The following is a 21360-nucleotide window of genomic DNA, read 5'->3' on the forward strand; positions in this document are numbered from 1 at the left end:
CTCGCTAATCTACTTAAATCTGTTATCAAAACATAATGGGATTTATCATCTTGTTTAACATACAATAAATCAACTTCTAACTTGGCGTCATAAACTTCTGAAATTTGCAACGGTACTATGTGTAGTTTTTCATCAAAAGTATAGACATTTACAGACATTTTCGGATACTTGTACTTTGCTTTGCTGCTTCGTTTTTCAAATAATTGTATATCTTTTAAAGACATAGGATAGTCGAATCCAGAAAATATCTCATCGTTCACGAATTTTTCGTATTGTTTTGCTCTGTCAACATGAGTCTCGGGTTTTTCAATAGCGCATCGGATAGAGTAAATAAAGCAATAATCATCTTTATTTTTGATATTTACACAAGCTTTTTTATCTTTGATTTCCTTTGGTAAATCGATATATGATCCTGCGTTCATAAATTCATGTTTATTAAGGCTCAAAACTAGTTGTTTACAACTTTTAAATGTCCATCCGGAACCTTTATTTGGATTATTCGTTTGTTCTCGATGTGTTAATTTATTAAATTGCTTAGTAATAAAGTCGTTTACGTCAAAGATTTCGTCTGCTTTGATAGTAAAATACATTAGACATGTTTGCGGTTCACCATTCACTAAAGTTCGTTCGTATTCACATTCCAAAGAGAGATAGCCCTTCATATTTTTAACATTTTCTTGAAATTTCTCGATTAAACTTTTAATTTCTGACCGCATAATTGAAAGATATTTGTAAATTGACATGGAATTGTCGTTCAAGTTTGTTAAAATGTATTGCTTGAAAAGACCGTGTATTGAGGATAAAACTTCTACATCAATGATATTTTCGGATTTTACTTTAAGAGTTTTATCAATTTCTTCGATCATTTCAGACTTAGTTTTATCGTTTGTTTCTAAGGACAATTTTTCAGCGATTGATTGAATTTTTTCATCATTAAATAGATTGAGATCTTTTTTATCTTCCTTAAAGCTTTTCTTTAATTCACGCAATTTTTCTATATTGTACATCTTTTCGTGACCATCGATTTGATTCTCTTTAGCCCAAGTCCTCAAATAATTTAGTTCTTTATTATAAATTTCTTTGTTCTTCAAATGATTTTTCGAATTGTAATGACGAGTATAGTGATGTTCAAAAATGTCTTTTTTGCAGTATGGGCACTCTATCTTTTTCCGCTCCATATTTAAAGAGCAAAAATTTGTAAACTAAAATTTTGAGAAGTGGTGATTTTTGTGACAACTTGACACAAATCAGCACAATTTCTGGTCAAATGTTTTCATATTGTTCTATTTAAAGAGCAAAAATTTGTAAAATTAAATTTTGAGAAGTAGTGATTTTTGACACAAATCAGCACAATTTCTGGTCAAATGTTTTCAGATTGTTCTATTTGTTATAGAAAAATCTTTTAACTAAATTTAGTTAAAAGATTTTTCTATAATAAATGGCAGCGCTGTTACAAGAGTTGAATAAGGTTGGTGAACTAAGATTCAAAGAATATAAGAAATTAGTGGAATTGGAAGAAAGGAAGAAACATAGAATCTTGAATTTGGAGAAAATGAAAGATAAGTTCGGGATGACAATAATTGCCGAGTTGGAAGATTGTAAAGTACACTTACCGAACAGATTTTTGACTGTTTTGGATGAAAAAAAGATTAAAGAATTGAACAAAAATGAAAAATTACACTTGGTTGTTACTGGAAAGAAGACTATTAAAGATAAAGACTGTGTTACAATTAACTTTGTAGAATAAAGATTTTTTATTAAGATTTTTTGATTTTTTCATTAAAACAGCTTATAAATGTAGAAGCAAACATTGAACAGTAAAACAGCTAAAGATTCGGTTATTTAACATTCGTGCTTTCCTGTTAGATTTTATTAGATTTGTTTATGGTTCAATGGACAGTATTTTACATTGATTTTCTGTCTGTCCCAAAAGTGGTCTAGAACCGGCATATTCATATCTACTCACATGTTTTTACTCACTTTTAAAGTGTTATGAAAAAGATTTTGAGAAGAGACATATAGAAAGCTTACATAATGATATGTTTATATGAACATAATTTCTAATTACTTGCAACCAAATCAATGCTTTTCAGAGAACACTTCAAACTCGTATAATGGTGTTAATCTTGTAAGGTTTTAAATCTATGGAGTTCCAAAATGTAGGAAGTTTGTTATAATGTCAACCAATAGGTTGTCAAGCCACCAGTGTTGTTGAAATGAAACTTCAAAGCTAGTTATACCACTGAAATTTAAATTAGGTGAAACATGAAATCCGAATTCCTTCTGACCGTGCTGGAAGGTATAATTTATTTTCTTTATATAGGGGTTTAGTAAATCCGTTGATTTTTATTTTTGTATGACTTGACAGATAATTTTAAATTTCCTAATATGTATGTATATATATGTTTAAGATTAAATTTTAGGGTTATTTGAGAAGAACGTTGATACTAGGTTTTTAATTTGGTTTTTCAGATTAATGTTAACACTTATAGTGGCAAATGCCATTTAGTAATTTTATCATCAGTAATGAATTTTAAACCAAGATCATGATTAATTTAAAGACTGGATTATAAATAATTGCAGTTTGTTCTAGATATATTCAACTTGCAGATTTTGTAATTACCAATTGAAAGAAGTAATTTATCTAATTCTCTTATGCAGTACCTAGTATTACGCTGTAAGTAATTGCTGAAATCGTTGATAATTACGTTGCTATTGATTATAAACAACTCATTTACAGTGCTTTATTGAAATAATGCGTTTGGAATTGCATGCTGTAATTAAAGGCGGTCCTGACAGAACAGTTGCTGAATCAGAAATTCTTACTTTTGATGCCACTGGTTGTTACGATCCCAATGAACCTCGTGATGAGCAAACGCATTTACAGTGGTCGTGGAGTTGCAACGATACGTCTGAGGATTTTTGCAAATATCGAACTGTGAGTGGTGAGTAGTAGTTAGACCACGCAAATGCTTAGCCAAATTCTATAGAAGGACATGTCCACCATTAAACACAACGTTGTATATGTAGAAATAAAGTTGGGCCTACATGTAATTTGAAGTCCATAGTGCAACTCATTATTGAGATATCCAACAGAAAACATACAGACAGAAGATGAATCTTTCCAGAACTATTAGCAACATCAAAATATATTTCAAGTTTATAACTCTACACATCATCCTTTGCTATCACAGTCTAATGCCATGGAGGAATATGTACCATCATCGAACTATATCTTGTCTATATACGAACGAACCGATGCCATAGAGTATCGAAGGACCCGACAAAACGTATTGAAACTCTTACAAACCAATCCAATAAAGTTACTTCATAACATAACGCGCTATGTTACACGTTAGATGTCACTCATAACACAACGTACTATGTTACACGTTAAAATGACACACATAACAATGTATTATGTTACACGTTAAAATGTCACACATAACATTCAATGTCACATGTTAAAATGTCATTCATAACACTACGTAGTAAGTCAAACATTAAAATATATCTCATTACATAATTACTATGTCACATGTTAAAATGTCACTCAAAAACATAACGTACTATGTTACAAGTTAAAATGTCACTCATAACACGACGTACATTGTTACACATTAAATTGTTCTTCATTACATAAGTACTATGTCACACGTTAAAATTTCACTCATAACATAACGTACTATGTCACCTGTTAATATATAACATAACGTACTATGTCACACGTTAAAATGTCAATCAGTTTGTTCACAAATGCGTTTGTTCTGATATTTTCTCATTGCCATCATGTTTATCCATAAAACGAATATAACATTTTTCGCTAACACTTATTTAGATGCCATGGATGTACATGCACCATCCCCTAACTAAATATTGCATGCAGAAATATGAAGCATTGTGCAAAATTTGAAATCTGTAGGTCAATGTGTTCGTAGGATATCATGCAAACAGACAAATAAGTGGAATTTTGTCAGCTCCCCAGAGTGATGGATTTCGCTAACGCTCACTCAATAAAATTTTTGACGTAACCTTTTTATTATTGATTACTCCAAATAACCCGTGCTTATATTTCAACTGTTGTAAGCCTAAAGCGATCGGAATTGTTCCTCGTTTTCCCATAAACTCAATAATACATTAAAGGTATAGTAGGGTGTATGTAGGATTTTAGTTTGAAGGAGATAAACCTATTCAGTATATATCGTGATCATCCTCTTTACTGTACAAAGTATACAAACAAAAAGTTTGAGATATGGTTAGACGGATTTAATTAAAGAACAAAGTGTCTGTACCGTAAATTTGTTATCCCATGTGCTCATTAATCCACAGAACGCTGTCGCGCTCGTTGGGTTAATGAGGTATCGGTATGTCGGCTGAGGTATTTTGTCAAATACTTGGCTGTTTTTTTCCTTTAAGATCGCCAAACGCATTCTTAGTTGTGACAGGAAATGAGACTAACTGAACAGCGTAACACATCGCGAATTGAACCCAGAGTTCGCGAGATGTTCATTTGGATTGTGTAGACCTGTTATGTATCAGATTAGTGATATTGGTAAAGTTAACATGTGCAAAATATTATTGATAAAAACATACTTTTAAAGGGTGGACTAAAAATCAACTTCTAGTGGATTAAGTAGTATAATGTGAACATGAATTAAATTCATTTCGCTGTCGGCACTGTCATGATTTAACAGTGTGTACACTAAATCGCTTGAACGCACAATAATTCTTTTCAAATTAAACTCTGGTTTATTCATTTAAATAATTAATACTCAATGATAATACCAATGAATAAATAATTATAAAAAGCTTTCCATAGATAAAATAAAAAATCCCAATTAGTTTCTTCAAACTAAATTTATATTTACATTGTTTTAGATGGAAAGAACGATTCCGTCAAACTTTTGGCATGACATTGTAGTCCGCCTAATCATGTATCAAGAAGAGAAGTGGACGTCTTTTGATTTAACTCCATAAAACATTGTTGAAAATTATGAACTGCCTTACGTTTAGTCGTAGGATTATGAATTATATCTAATCTAAAAATATGATTAATAAGCATCAAAACCCTTTTTCTAAATTATTTTTATTGATTATTTAGAAGAAAATTCCAAACCGCTATCTACTAAATCCTAGTACCTTAATAGGTACCTTATTAAAAGGTACATATTCTATAACAAAAGCGTTTAGATAGCCTATTAATTAGATGTTCGAATTGAGACACCTTCCATAAAACTATCATAACAAAGTAACAGCGTAGACATGCATGAGGTTTAACATTGTTCTTATGGAGAAAACCCCAAGGTCATTGGAAAAATAAATGAACATATTATTCAGATACTTCGAACTTCAAAGTTTTTTTTTTTAGTTTAAAAGTCGTTAGGTATGTCCAATTAACAAAATAATAAATATAAAGTGGGGTTGCTGTTTGTGTTTTTCAGTTGGGGTATATCAAATAAATAAGCGATTGTCTGAAGGAAAAATCTATGTATTCACCTTGCGACTAAGCACCATTACTGGAGAAACCAAAAGAAAGATAATTACACAGACCATATCAGTGACAAAGAAACCTCAGCCTCAACTAGAAATAAAGTGAGTACTTCCACATTACACTATGAACTTTAGTGAAACATAACAGGTCGAGAGGTAGTATAGAGTATCAATTATTCACTATAGGATGATGTTGTTGAGGTTGGCTGATGGAACATTGGGACATCTGGAACATTAGAACTGATGGAACATCTTTCCTTCATTAACCTCATTCCAGTGTGTGAACTGAGGTTAATGAAGGAAAGATTGGTTCTCTTTAGACATTTTCCTGTATCTCTTAAGTGCCTAAATTTGAGTTAAGCTTCCATTATTGCGATGCTAATTCATTACACAATGTTTCAGTTGCTTAAAAAATTGTGGTATGAATAATTTCAAAACAAACCCAAAGGAAGTGGTCTACCTAGAGGTAAACGTTTTGAACAAACTCGACATCAACGATGTTACCTGGCAATATTCAATCGGAGCCGGTCCAGAAAATGATGTAAACGATTTGAAAGTACCTGGAGTCGATGATCGTATCCTTATAGTGAAAGAAAACAAGTTGATACCTGGCTCAATCTACACTTTCTTTGTCAGCGCAAAATCCAGTAAGTATTACAATTATGGATCACGATGTTGAAATTAGTATTTTGTAAATCAGTGATACAAGATAGTATGTTCACTTCAATTACATTTGTTCATATTATGAAGTAAGTTGCTTTGAACCATATCTGTATTTGTATTAATCAGATGACGTATTTTTTATAACTAGACATAATTGAGCTGACGTAGAATATGAAACAATAAGAATAACATTAAATGTTAATGTCATGTTTAATTTCAACTGTTTAATATATTTTTTGATTGGTTACAATCTATATAAATGTAAATTCTCTCATTATCTCGTACCTGTGAGGACTTTGTTTATCTAGTTATAACTATTGACAATGTAATCAGATGACGGTGTGGTTGTGGAATCAAACATCAAAATGACAGTGAACAGTGAGCCCATACTAGGTGACTGTAGCATCCAGCCTGTTGCTGGCGACAGTCTGTCAGTGGTCCCACACTATGATATTGCTTGTGTTGGCTTCCGCGATAAAAATAAAATGGGTCCCCTCAATTACGAATTTTACCAAATGTCGTCAAAACATGTAGGACAAGGTAAGCCCGGCACACTTTTACTAGCAAACTTATTACTTCAAGATGCCGTAGATAATTTGCAATAGTTATAGTGTTGGCAGAAAAATGTGCGAAAAAGTGTAATATAATAGTTGGCAAGACATTCTAAAGAGTTTCGCTCATTATTAAAGCGTAGTATTAACTTAAAAACTCCCTTCTGCCCAGTTGGATTGAATGTGATATTATCATATTTTCAGTTTAGTATGTTTTGGCTGGATATTTAAGCTTAGTAAGATAATCCTTTTGCAATAATTATAATAAAAAGATAAAATTTAACGTTAAAATTTCAAAAAACATTTTTTTATTAAATATAAATGAATAAAGACTGTTTTCTACAGTGAGAATGAAATACCTGTATTGTGTTTGCAATGTTTTGATGTGGTGAACAAAAATTAATATAATTATATTCATACAACTTTCAATGAATAGTTTCAATTTTAACATCATCATCCGCAATATAAACACAATTTTATTGTAATCACTAAACCAAATAAACTATTCTTACCATTTGGTTTGTGTCCAATTACAGAAGATTTGATAATGTCCTGTTTTTTATATTGCCGGATTGTGCATTAGTACAGGGTGTTACAAAAAGTATGACCCGATTAAAACTGCTATATTTATTTATTTTTTAATGCCTCACACGTAGGTATTGGGCATTGGTGCCTCATTCTCAATATTCGATCAATGTACTACAGACGGTAGCTAAATTCGTCCAAAATGTTGCACAAGGTCTTCTCCTACTGAAAGTACTGCGTCTGATATTCTGTTTTCAAATTAATCTACATCACAAGCTAAGAGAGAAACACAAACATGTGTTTTGACGTATCATCACAGAAAAGGTCACATCCGGTGTAATGTCAGGTGACCTACGAGGTAATGAATGTAAAGTCATCTTAAATGCCGAAGAGGGTTTTATTAACGAAATGACCACCGGTGAACTATAGGCCAGCGGTAGTAGGGACACCAACTAAGGTTTTTCTGAAACACTAAATCTCAACTAGTGCTATTTTAGTTACTGGGTGACAATTTTTTCAATAGTATTACAAGTGAAAGATTCGTCATTCTTTTATAACACCCTGTATATTTGTGTTATGCGTACACATAAGTATCTTTGACATGCTATTTATTTTCTCCACAAGCTGTTTCAGTCATTATTCATCTATTTACTATAAATTTGAAACGTTTTTAGGCACATTACTAGGTTACAGCATAACAGGAAAATTAGAGAATGTGATTCTGACCGATGAAACTATACGAGTAAAAGTGTCAGACACGTACGGAACGTACGTCGACTACGTGACGACAGTACAGGCAAGTAAAATAATTACCTATTACTAAAACACATATTATGTCTCATGGTTGTTCATTAGTAAACATAAACAAGTTAGACTCAATTTGTATTTCTACAAAAATGATAATAAAGGCACTACGTGTTCATTCAATATTAGGAATGAACATTTTTAATTAAAATATATGTTATACTTTTATTAAATATTTGGTTCAATAAGTATCTGGATTCGAATTACAAATAATCAAAAGATCAATAATTTCTAGAGCAAAATTAAAGTTTGGTTAGGTTGATAGAATACTCAGTAAAATATACATATTCTTAATAATTTCAAAGTAATACTGAAATTTTATCTTATTTGAAGAAATATTGTGAGAAAACACAAAGAGAACAATTAAAATGAAATGATTCTAGAAAAGAAAACTGCGTATTTTAAATATTTAAATATGTATTGAAATATATTTATGTATTAAAATAAACGAATATAATTTAACTACACAACATAGTTGGTAATAAATAATACAGTATAAATAAATTGCATAATATACATAATATATATATATATATATATATATATATTTATTTATTTATTTATTTATTTATTTATTTAACATTTTTGTTAAATTCTGTAATTTAACTCAAATTAATTTTGTAATTCTAGAAACTACAGTGACTGACCATTACCCACTGTTCAACTGTATACACAAAAATCCACACCGTACTCAATGCCTGAATCGTTTCATAACAAATATAATTCGGCAAATGTTGACAAATAGCTCTTAGACACGAACTGGGAACTTGTTATAGAGATCTTGTATTAATAAGACTGTTGATACACTTATTTACATTTTTCAGTGGTTAATCGTAATTTGAAAACGAAAAAATACAAATAAAAAATCTTTGGATTGATTTGCTTAATTCTATTCTATAAAAGGGTAAACTCAGTAAATCATTTAAAAAGAGCCATTTAATAGGCAACCGTGAAATAAAATTTATTATTGGATGCCGAATCCCCTGATACATCGTCCTCTGCGGAGAATATCTGTGATTCTTTCAATAATATTACCTTTGCCTCTGTGGGACCGCGACTGGACGACGTGGACCACGCCGCAGACTCTGTATTCGATTTTCGCTGTTTCTATTGAGGACATTTTTAATATAGTGGCCGGACTAAGACGAAATTCTTCTCCAGGTCGGGATTCTATTAAAAAAATTAATTAAAGATAGCATAAAGCACTGTTGAAACTGCTTTATTGTATCATCAACATTAGTATCAGAACGAAAGAACTCAACGTGGCTTCAGAATTAGTAAAACTACTAGAATACCAACAGCTGGTTTTGCCATGTTATCTCTTATTGGTTACCAGTTAGTACGTGAGACACATTCAGTCCACTTTGACACACTACTGGACAAAGTAAATCACTCCATCTCTATTCATAAGAAAGTTAATGGTGGGTGGGAGGGGGACTTCTAAGACACTCGGTATATGTTATTCTGGTGTGTTTTATTTGATTTAGTAATTAGATAATATTTTGATGTATTATTCTATCTGAAAAGACATAGAATAGAGAACCAGGTTCAGCCTTATATTTAGTAGACGTGTGTATTCAATAAACAGATAAAAACAGTATATAGCCTAGGTTAGGAATAGATTACGATTAGATCTAGCGAGTCATTTACCTCTCTAATAATCGGCAATTGACTTTATTCTTTTAATTAATTATTTAGACATAGTAGTAAAAATTGCCATCAATATTACCGTGCTTTATTTACCGACTAGCAATATTATTTGTTTCATGTTCATTTAAGAAAATGTAAATATTATGTTATTGTGTTATACCCAACTTCATAAACTATTTTATTGTTTCCATTGGTTAAGTACATAATTTTTTAAACTGAGTGTACTTCATATTTTAGTTAGAGAAGATTGAACCAACGTCTGAAGAAACTGAAGCCCTGTTTTCTACTTTGTCAAATCTGGCGTCAATTGGGGACACGTCCGGTAAGAAATGATATAGTAACATTTAAATCAACCTCTGTATGATACTTATTCTACTACAGCAAAAATATTTCATCTTTCTTCAAAACTGTATGCAACAGGTTTATTTTAATATTAGTTAGCCTGTAGAATAGTCAGACAAACATTCGTCTAAGAATTTTATAAAAAGTTGCTGCGATTTTTAGTAGTAATTTATGATAATTTTCTTATATTACTTTTAAGACAGTACTTTAAAAAATTTAATGTATTATGTTGGCCTACTATTTAAATTTAAACTTTTGTGTTTCTTTTAATTTATTTCTTTTATTTTTGTTTTAATGACGAACTAGATTTTCTTATTAATGATGTAATATAATTGGGTTGGGATGTTTTGCGTCGTTGAAAAATTAAATTAAAACTAATTTATCTGCTTAGTTAATCAAACAATTTAAAGTTCAAAATTTTTCAAGGTAAACATTTTGGATAGAATGGCCAGAAATTGGTTTTGGTGATCTGTAAAACTGTTAAAGTGCGTTTTCAAACATCATTTAAAAATTGAGAAAACATGTTTATAATTTAAGAATTACTTTACTGAAAATAGCCACCACATATTTTAAAATGTAAATGTATATAGCCGATAAGATTTGTATAACTGTTATCAAAAATGAATTAAACAGAAAATAATTTTATTCGAAAGGAATTAAAAATCACAACATTTAGGTCATCAATGAAGCATTTATTTATTTAGGTCATTTATATTCAGTTCAAATGGTAGTATTGGGTATTAGTACCTAAGCATACATTTTAATTTAATTTCTCCTCAAGTTGCTCTGCTGTTTAACGTAACGGCTTAGCATACCAATATTTATGTAAATATATTTCTATAACTGGTTGTGTTACTGCGATGTACCTACATTAGCTTTGTTTATATAGGCAGTGTGAGAACGGCAGGAGCGCTCATTGACGTAATGGAGAACGTGTTGGATAAGCGCAGTCTGGTCACCAACATTCTAGAAACCCTGGAAACGGTACGTGTTTTATATAAAGAGTGTCATAAGACAACAATATTTCAAGGAGAGAGACGCCAACTAATGATCGGTCAAAATAACAAAACATGACATGAGCACAAGTTGTTCAGTTTACGAAATATTGGAATTTTTTTGAAAACCAGAAACACTTTTAATCTAGATTAATATTTTATGTACTACTGCTAAAAACTAGGACATCTGTTATTAAATTTTCTTCGACTAAAGTCTTAATGACAGGAAGTGTAGATCAAACTAAAACCAGATGAAAGCCTTAGTTTTCTCATTACAGTGGAAAGTACTGTACCTCATTTACATGTGAGGTATTTGTCATAATCATTATTGTGATTCAAAAATGTGTGTACAAACTCAAGTAGTAAAAAAAACACTGTATTTAATTTATTATTTATTTAATTATTAAAATTTTGTATTTTGCCACTGAATAAAAAACAGTAATTTTAATTGTTTTACTACCTATCAACTCATTATATTGATTTCATTTGGTAAATAATAAGTCCTATTTAAGCCCAAATGAGAAACTCAGTGACTTGTTTATCTGTTCTGGACTCTCCCTCTCCATCACTCTCATCTTCAGGTATTGCGACCACTTCACTGTAAAATGGTGATTGTTCATTTGTCATTTGTGTGTTTACCTGTGCTTACTGCTCAACACGTATTGTTTGTAATTGTATAGTTATGTATACTCTGAAATATAAATTATTTTATTTTTTTATTTTTATTTTTTATAGAGACAATTTACACTTTATTTAAAAACCGATTTTAATGTGTGAGTTCAGTCCTTGATCTAGATTGGGTACACTTTATTTACAAACCGATTTAAGGTGTTTGAGTTCAGTCCTTGATCTAGATTGGGTAAGCGATAGCGGTAGTTCCTCCTCTTTCCAGTTTTAGATCGCAGGTTTTTATGAAAGAGTTTGTGCGAGAGTGACACAACAAAGATCACCTTGCGTTCACGCTTTGTATGTGAGATTAAAGTTCTAGTGCTACCTTCCGGCATTCTATTTTTAAGACTTGAAGAAAAATTTCACATAGGATTTTAAAACCGTAATGATTTAGCTTTCACCTTTAGTGTAACCGTCTTATTTTCCGTTAGTTTAGTTTCTTATTTGTACAATATTAGGTACTATAGTATTCAAGTTACGAGTTGCAATTTGTGTTTTTACTGTATATTTTGTTTATTAGTTATCAATCCTGTGATATCTATGTCCATTAGTAATATTAATCAATCGTACGTTACACGTACCAAAACCTAAAAGAGTACAACGTTAAATTATTTATTACAGGATAAAGTAAGAGACATCTACGACGTCAAACTGTATTCATCCACTCTTAGAAAAATTGCAACCGAAGGAAAATCTCAATTGAAAGATGGAATTGACAGTAGAGGTGTCAAGAGCATGGGCTCTTTAATGTTGTCAATGTCGAAAGGACTATTATCATCTGTTAAGAGCACCAATAAGGAGAATTCCCTTTTTACCGGTGAAGATGTTAATGATATTGCTCTGTACGTTTAGAGATAAGTTTAAATAAGTTAAGTTAACCTATCCTTTGTTTGCCTTTGATGCTTCTAAGTATATTCCAGTTATATTAATACAACTTTTACACGATTAAAAATGCTCATACTTACGCTATGTAGAGTATCCCTTTAATCCCATCCAACATTAATTATACCAATAAAGCCCTTCCATTTTATTCTTTTATGAATCTTGTTTTTGTAAAACCTTTAATTCAACCCACCAAATAAAGTATTAAATTGTCATTCCTTATAGTCTTGACCTCTTACCAAGGATATTTCTTTATACTTTGAGATTTCTTCGTGCCAATACTTGTTTATTAATTCAAGGCACGATTGTATTAGTTTCACAATCTGTTTTCTCTACGGATTGCTTCCATTTAAGATTTGTAATGCCATATTTAATTTCGAAAACAAACGTTTTCATTTTTTCAAAGATATAAATATCGTGATTGTATTGTGATATATATTGTATTGTGATTACAATTATATAATTCATAAATATGATTATTATTCAATGATAAGATCATGTATAGGCCACTAAATTACAAACATTATTCCTATTAATTCCATTGAATTTATCCACAATTCAATTCAATTTACTCACAATACACAAAAATTACTCTTCCCAAAAGGAATCCTGTGTTCATACTTAAAATACAGATAAATTGTCATTTTTATTACCTTTCTTGTGGGCAGTGCTGTTTGCTGTTTTACACTCTTTTATTTCATAGGTTTTTATTTACAAAATAAAGTTTTAGGTGAAAATGATTGAAATTTTAAATCAAACATAATAACTAACTTATATTACGATAAACATTCTCGAATATTGTTTTATAGTGTACCTATCTATAGAGTCCTGTAAAAGGAGTAGAGGGGGTTTCGAGTATAGTATATCGTGTCTGTAATTTACGTTTTTTCCTCTTGTTTACAGCTAACAATACTATATTTAATATTTTAATAGAAAATGTTGTTTCTTATTTTACATTTTTTTCTTAAAACCGAAACGAAAAACATTCATATATTAAAAATATGTATTTTGCCTAATAGCCATAACTTATTTGAACTTTCAGGTCGATGTTAGATTGTACTGATGGTGTAATAAACAGTCAAGATGAGTCGATATTTAAGGCTTCTATTGGCTCACTTGCTAAATTTTCTATCCAAGAACAGGTAACTATGTACAGTATGTGTATAATCTAACCTTAACTTTTGTATATCTGTTATTAATTTAATATGATATTTGAACATTTAGATGCTTAAAATATCTGACAAAAATATTGTTTTCGATTTATGTGCTTTTCTCAACACTCGTCTCTACCTTTGCACATCACAACGCCGTCGTATCATCGTTGGTAGCTGTCGAGTCTATGATGTGTCCTTGCACTATCTCAACACTCGCAAAGAGTTGCACTGGGAAACGATAAATCAATCGTGAGTCAATTTAAATTAAGATTTAAATCGTTAAATCTTCTGTTAATGGCACATCAGATGGACTGCCCGATACGTGTATACCCAAATTTAGAGTCCCATTCATTCTCAATTCAAACCGTTTTATTCCTATAACTGTTAAGCTGTACAATGTGCTCTTACTTAATCGTTTTAAGAACTTATGGTGTAGTTACAACACTTACTGTTAAACCGTACCACCACACCACACTTCGTGGTAAGGATTTCTCGCTACGGTACTCAAGAAAGAGACATCTTATAGGACCTTGCCTGTAATGTACATAGCTGCTTTGCCTCCTTCCACTTTCTCTGATTGTTTCTGAATAATAACTCAATAAACTCATAGTAATTTCGAGTTGTTTCTATACCCTTACACTTATTGAAAATACTCTATCACAGATCCCGTACGAACTAATATCAATATTTTTCACGAATTATTGGGTGGTTCAAAATATCTTTTGTATAATTAATTTGTAAAATTTCAATTTATGACATTTTTATGATAGTAATGAAATCATACATGTGAGAATGATTTCTTTATAAAATATAAAATAAACTAAAATAATAATAATGCAATCGTATTCTGTTTCGTGTTTCCGTCCAGAATGATGTATACCGGGGTTGTACACCCCTTCAGCTGAATCTATTGAGAATATTCCTATCTCCTTTGGCATTATATGTAAGACTACTTTATGGATTTAAAAATCATTCTCCCCTTTTCCAAAATGTGTAGTGAGGAAAAACTAAAAAAAATATTAGATGGGATGAACTCACCCATTGAGTAATTCTTCAAATGAAAGAACGAGACAAAACCAACGTCACAAAAAACAAATTTCTGACCAACTAGTCCTAAGTCCTGTAAATACTTTTACAATCTTTAATTGAAGCTTTCATAACATTTAATATTGCTTGGCTACCCAGTTATGTAACTGCAATGAGAAATCACTGTTTTCTCTGTTTAGTACAAGGAAGGGACTTCTAACGTTGTCCGAACACTGGGTCTTACTGGATTGTCCATTATTAATAATTTGCTTCCGCACGAAGAGGAAACCGTCATAACGTCCAACGATACTCAGATGTGGCTCAAGGTAAGGTGGTTTTAGTTCCTAATGTTCTTAACGCCTTTGCAATCGTATTCTTTGCAATTATCAGAAAATAACACACAAGATGCAATTACTACAGTAAATTGTAACGTACATAATATTATTAAACTGCGGATGAAGGGGGATGCTCCCCAATTGAGATGGATACTGGTAATACTTTTCGTATTATACTTTAAAATGTCTTTTCTATGCTTATAAACATTTCATTCAATAAATTCAAATAATGTGCTTAGATCTAGGAATTATAAAATTGCACTACTTTAGTATTAAACTTAGCAAGAGAAAGAGTCCCAATTAGCTGGATCTTCCGAGTCTCCATATTATGTGATCACGTGATGTTAGGTATAATCTACAAGAACCACAATTTGGCACAACTGTATCACCTCAGTGGTAATTAATGTTTATATTGCAATTCTCATATAGTGTTCCTAATTGCTATTAAAAAAGCACTATGTCGTAGAATTCCTATCCTTGCACTTGTTACCGATTTTCAATTGTGAAATTTTTGGGTTTGGAAAATATTTTGTATTTTTAATTCATAGTTCTTAATATACTTCCCTGAATACAAAAAGACTAGATGCATTATTATTTTTTTGTCACTCCACGTGGAATTACAGGTATTTTAAGTAGGAAATATAGGTAATTTTGTAATTAATACCAAATGAAAATAGCCGAAGATAAATATGTACAATTTGTACAATATGTAATGAGTTTTATAGCAGACCCAAAATCGATTGTACCACCTTAATGCCCAAATTCAAAATCACAATTTATTCAAAAACCGATTGACAGGACAGCTGGAACACATATTCTAACATGTCTCAATGACCTACACGGGTTATGCATACTATGTTAATATGCTTATATATTCAATAAAATATACTGTATACATTATTTTAAAAGAGTAAAAATTAAAAATGTTATATTTAAATCATAATTTCGAAAATAGTGTGTAGAAAAGGTTTGTTAGAGAATACTGTGATGGCTGAACAATTATTCAACTAACTATCAAAAACTAATGAGGATTAGAAACTTTACATGCCCATGTCATACATTCATAACAAAGAACTTTACTAAACACCTACTGGAAACGTCTCTACTAAGTTGCACAAATGAAGTATTCATAAAACTAATAATAATTTCTAATACCTGTTCAGTGTTTTAAAATGGTTTCAGCAAATTCATGGCTTCACTGTTTGTCATGAACTGTAAAAATAATTCAACAGGATTTAACTCATTAACACTCTGCGTAGCCAGTAACATTAGTTAGATAAACCAAGAAATTAGATCACTAGTTCCAATGAATAGTGCAGCGACCACAGAATAACATGGACAGGGCAAGTGCGCCAGTGAGTAAAGCCAGCCGTAGACGGTTAGACCGAACAAATATGGCGGCGACAGAGCGTGAGTCATGCCAGTCCCTATTGCTGCGGCCGGTGCCTTTACACCAACCAAGTAAAATAAGGCAGAATGAAATAAACGATATATATATACTGTACTCTTCTACACCGTGATGTAAAACATTAAACCAAGAAGAGCTAGCAATTTGGGTAAGTAATGAAGATGATGAAGAAATAGAATTTTCTTGATATTTTAGGGTCAACATCTAATAATGCCTATGATGTAATCGAGTACGTAGCATGTTACGTAGCTAGATCACTTACGTCAAAAATCATCTGTGAGCGATGTGTCAAACTTATGACAAGTAGACCTACTCCATAACAGAAAAATAGTTTTATTAATCGTAAAAAACAGAGGTGGACAGATCCAACCATCCCCAGGTGTAACTAAACTGTCCTTGCTTTGTGAATCTACTGTCAAGTATTTCGTTATAACTGGTTATATATCTTCAAAAACATTTATGAGAAACTAAAGCTAAGTGTGATCAGAAAATTTGTTGGCGTCAATTTGTTGAGCATTGTTTCGATCAGGAACCGGAACAAAATCATTTGATTCTGCTGAATATGGATGGATAAAGGCTATAACCATAAAATATTTTACTATGAATTACACCACTACACGAAATGTTTGTACAATAAATAATGAAGACAACACGTAACATAAGTGGTCAACTTTTTAGGATAGTAAATGTTTAAAGATTTAATACAGTGTAATTATGTAGCTGTTGTCTTTTTTAGACGAAACATTTTTTATCCAACAATATAGTTTAACAACATTTTACCTTATTTTATTTGATGAAGTTGTAATCATTGTATGGAAATTACTGCTTAATTATTGTTATTGTACCAGTCTTTTGTATAGTTTCAAATAAATACTTATCGTTGACAATATAGTAATTCGTAATATTTTACCTTGTTGATATTCATTTCTCATGGAAATTAAATTCTTTATTGTAGTTTAGAATTACGAAAATATAATAAACAAACTTAATAAATCAATATAACCTTTTCAGAACCGCCGCAACCCGGCAAGCGGCAATAATGCTTGGAGCAGCGGAATTTAGCGTTTACAGAACCATATTTTCAACTTACTGTAAAATTCAAAGTAATTGAGCTAATTAAAACATTAAATTTGATCTGTAAAATTCAACTCCTTAGTTCAAACTCTCTCGATTACACTTCGCCTCTACCCTAAAAATAAAAAAACAACTTTTTCATGTCAAAATCCTAAATGTAATTGAATCGTTGGAATAGTAAGTATGGTAGCGTTATGATTCTGCGCATTATATAAAACCACACACATAATAATTTTTTACTTTCTTGATTTATTTTTCATTATCTACAAGAGCCAAAAGTTATAAATTAAGGAATCTACCAATCTTGACAGAAGGGAGAAACATAGAGACTTAAGATTGCATCATATGCGTTTTATATCTATATAAATATAAACGAATTTTTAAGGTAGAGAGTCCAGAGAATTTGGCAAATCTGACAGGAATCCCAAGCAATTCATCCACAAAACTTAAAATATCGGAACAGCTCGGAAAAGTGTTAAAAGGAAAATCAGAAAATGTTGCTATGGAGGTAAGTAAATAAAAAAAAAACAAAAAAGTTTTCTAACTAACAATATTCTACTGTAGTAAAATATATGTTGCTAAATAATACCATGTTTAAGATGGTTATCACTGATTTCAGTCGTTCCTTGTAAAAGTTTGTTTGTCATACCATCTAGAATATAGACTCTACGGTACTCTGTGGATCAAACGGATTGATAATATTGTGTACAACAGCTTTGTTTAGTATTATCGTACTAGGGGTCCGACAATGACCGTTGTTTCTTTCTCAGATGAGTTCATAAAATGGCATGAGGGCCAATAACAGCAGGCCCACAGACCAAAGAAAGGAATTTTCTCACTCAGAAGCAAAAAACTATTTGTGGGTTGGTAATTTAATTTAAAGTCTTACGCAATTTATAGTAATGTTTTCATTTCATTTGCCATTAATAAACATGTGTTCTTGGGAACCAAAAGTGATACATTTTCCAAACGTTGGTAATACAGTTTATATGAGTAGCACAATTACCATCCCATACTAACCCGCACTAAACATAAGCACTAATTATAAAATATAATATAAATATAAAAGCGTTACCATTGCGAGAGTAAAATTTTAAGTTCTTTGTTTGAAGGAATTGAAGAAAAGGAGTAGACTATATTATTCAAATGGGCTATTCCTTTATTTTATTGAACTTGGTGAAACCCATGGATAATCAACTAAAAAATATCCTTTACCAAAATCGAGTTAACGGAGTAAACTAAACATTCCAAACTTTTATAATTTGTAACATGACAAGAGTGGACTCTTATTGTTACAAATTTGGATTTTTACAACTCCACCCTAATATTAAGTTCGGGGTTTCCTCAGCTCAATTGTAATTGATATTCTTCTGTGGTTTGGGAACATAAAACGGGAAATCAAGAGTTAAGTACACAGTACAAGTATGACAAGAATACAGTATCAACCAAGGGAATTTGTGGAGAAAACTCATGGATGAAAAGGAGACAAACCATTAGCTCCAAAGACCGGAATAATTGTTGTAAACCATCTTTGGGAACATTTAGTGAGTGTCATGTCTGATTATATGTTGGATTCTTGTTGTAGGTCACAACCATTAAAAATAATCCCTACTGGTGGGATGAGAGCGACAAAGATGTTGCATCTGAAATAATATCTGTACGTGTTTGGGACTCGTCATCGTCAAACATGAAATTGATAGATGAAGTTCCGGAACCACTGGATATTTATTTGAACGTTAAAGATTCTAAATCTGAAACACTGACAGGACACGTAACAATGCCAGACCCCTCTGACAACGACGACCAGAAGGACTCAGCAGTTGTGGTTCACACCTTTGAAGTTCCTCAAGAAAACAGCAATGGGAAACTTTTTGTAGAGTTTACTAATCTAGAAGACACAGAGTTGATGGTAAACACTGCGTTCTTTATAGTTTAAAGAATAATGTAGGATTTCGTAAATACATAAGTAACAATAAATATTAAGCGTTCCATATAACTATAGTATTCGCCATCATAAAGTGTGTTAAGTGACCATTCACACACACAAATTACCCTCGAAAAGTCATCGATGGTGCACACTGACTACCCTCGAAAAGTGATCATTGGGACACATGAGTAACCACGAAAAGTGATCACAGGGACACACTAATTACCCTCGAAAAGCGTATTCTGATATACACTAACGTTTCTTCTAAGATTTAACTAACTCACACTTTAACTACCCTCAAAACATGATCTCTGGCGCACACTAACTACCCTCGAAAAGCGTATTCTGGCGCACACTAACTACCTGCTAAAATTTAACTAATTCACACACTTACTACCCTCAAAACATGATCTCTGGCGCACTAACTACCCTCGAAAAGCGTATTCTGACGCACACTAACTACCCTCGAAAAGCGAATCTCTGATGCACACTAACTACCCTCGAAAATTTAACCCTCTAGTTTACACACTAACCACCCTCGAAAACATGATCTCTGGGGCTCACTAACTACCCTTGAAAAGCGAATTGTGATGCACACTAACTACCTTCTAAAATTTAACTAGTTCACACACTAACCACCCTCGAAAGATGATCTCTGGCTCACTAACTACCCTTGAAAAACGTATTCTGGCGTACACTAACTACCTTCTAAAATTTAACTGATTCACACTAACTGCCCCCGAAAAGCGTATTCTGGCACACACTGATTACCCTTGAATAGTGTCCACTGACATAGTTTAGTTTGTCTTTTTCTCAGAAATTCTGATCACCGGACCGGTTAAATTGACTATCCCCAGTAGATTATGTATGGTATTAGGTATTTTTCTGTAATCGAGGGCAATTGGTAGGGGTCAATAATAACTACCCACGCTCACAAATTCAGAAATCAATTAATAAACAATAATATCCTTTTCTTACATTGTTTTTTTTAAAGTTTTTTTCTAGCAGTTTTAAGAATTAATATTTCCAGACGTCGAACTGATTGAATAGTTTGTGAAAGTTTGAATTGTGTACTTAATGTAGTATCACTGTGTAAAAGCTTATGGTTATAAACTTATATGTTTCTCTATTCTTCTACAGGTGTTGATGTCTATTAATTTACGTCCAGATTATGAATTGATGATGAAAAGTGCGAAAAAGATCACCTCAAAGGAGCCCTCAATCAGTCAAGCGTTCGAGAATGTGACTGCAGATTCATTGCAATTCGTAGCGATACTTCCAGGACCAAATGTATGTACATCAATAAATCAAGTTGTCAGGCTAGACGGGACATTTTTCAATTATTCAGTTCATATTTAAACAGTGTAAAACATCTTCTGAGTGCCAATTTAGTAAACAAGTACTTAAAGATTAAAAATAGTAAACACATAAGTTCCATGTGCCAACTAAATAATTAAAGGCAAGAAGTGAATTTCCACGTCAAATAAAGATTATTTCATAAGCTTGCAAAATTTAGCATCGAAGGACAAAATCTCAAGCTTTTCTTAAAAATCAAAATGCAGTCTGTACTTTGTACGATTAAATTAATTATATACATTATATATTGTATAATGTATAATAGTGATATTGTATAGTTGAAGAGGTAATAATTATTTTATGAAATGCTGAAATAATTCATTATAAAACATAGCACTGACAATAAAGGTGTGGATCAGATTATTTACTCAACTCAAGCTGTTAAACAGAGTAAATTTGGATTATGACCATGTACCATTTGTTTAAGTTGTCCTATGTATTAGGTAGATTTACATTTAAGTATGTTTAGATTCGAAAAAGAGACCGCAGAATTGGCATACCTGTTCATT

At 31.6% G+C, this 21360-nt stretch overlaps 2 protein-coding genes across 7 annotated transcripts in view; both read left to right on the forward strand.

Moving 5' to 3' along the window:
* The first annotated feature begins 5447 nt into the window (after positions 1–5447).
* On the forward strand, positions 5448–8675 carry LOC124361260. The gene is made up of 5 exons (XM_046815306.1): positions 5448–5592; positions 5893–6137; positions 6487–6693; positions 7904–8025; positions 8664–8675. The coding sequence occupies exons 2-5, from the start codon at positions 5912–5914 to the stop codon at positions 8673–8675; spliced, it is 567 nt and encodes a 188-aa protein (XP_046671262.1). The 5' UTR covers positions 5448–5592; positions 5893–5911.
* Positions 8676–13554: 4879 nt separating this feature from the next.
* Positions 13555–21360, forward strand: part of LOC124360502 (polycystic kidney disease protein 1-like 2) — a 35532-nt gene continuing 27726 nt past the window's right edge. For 5 of the 6 annotated variants that reach the window (XR_006922244.1, XM_046814189.1, XM_046814190.1 and 2 more), the window contains exons 1-5: positions 13555–13713; positions 14952–15077; positions 17954–18076; positions 19154–19477; positions 20636–20785. Coding sequence is in view for 5 of the 6 variants with exons in the window: in XM_046814189.1 (XP_046670145.1) it covers positions 13618–13713; positions 14952–15077; positions 17954–18076; positions 19154–19477; positions 20636–20785 (819 nt within the window). In the remaining variant the exon portion in view is untranslated. Of the gene's footprint in view, positions 13714–14951; positions 15078–17953; positions 18077–19153; positions 19478–20635; positions 20786–21360 lie in introns of those variants that run through there. The other variant, XM_046814192.1, reaches the window with a different exon arrangement.

The sequence above is a fragment of the Homalodisca vitripennis genome, chromosome 4 (assembly GCF_021130785.1).
Source record: "Homalodisca vitripennis isolate AUS2020 chromosome 4, UT_GWSS_2.1, whole genome shotgun sequence".
Taxonomy (NCBI): domain Eukaryota; kingdom Metazoa; phylum Arthropoda; class Insecta; order Hemiptera; family Cicadellidae; genus Homalodisca; species Homalodisca vitripennis.

Excerpts from the sequence above, each read along its gene's own strand:
- LOC124361260 (XM_046815306.1), top strand. The coding sequence starts at position 5,912 with ATGAATAATTTCAAAACAAACCCAAAGGAAGTGGTCTACCTAGAGGTA. Across the intron at positions 6,138-6,486 it reads CTTTGTCAGCGCAAAATCCA|ATGACGGTGTGGTTGTGGAA; the intron begins GTAAGTATTACA and ends CAATGTAATCAG. Across the intron at positions 6,694-7,903 it reads GTCAAAACATGTAGGACAAG|GCACATTACTAGGTTACAGC; the intron begins GTAAGCCCGGCA and ends AAACGTTTTTAG.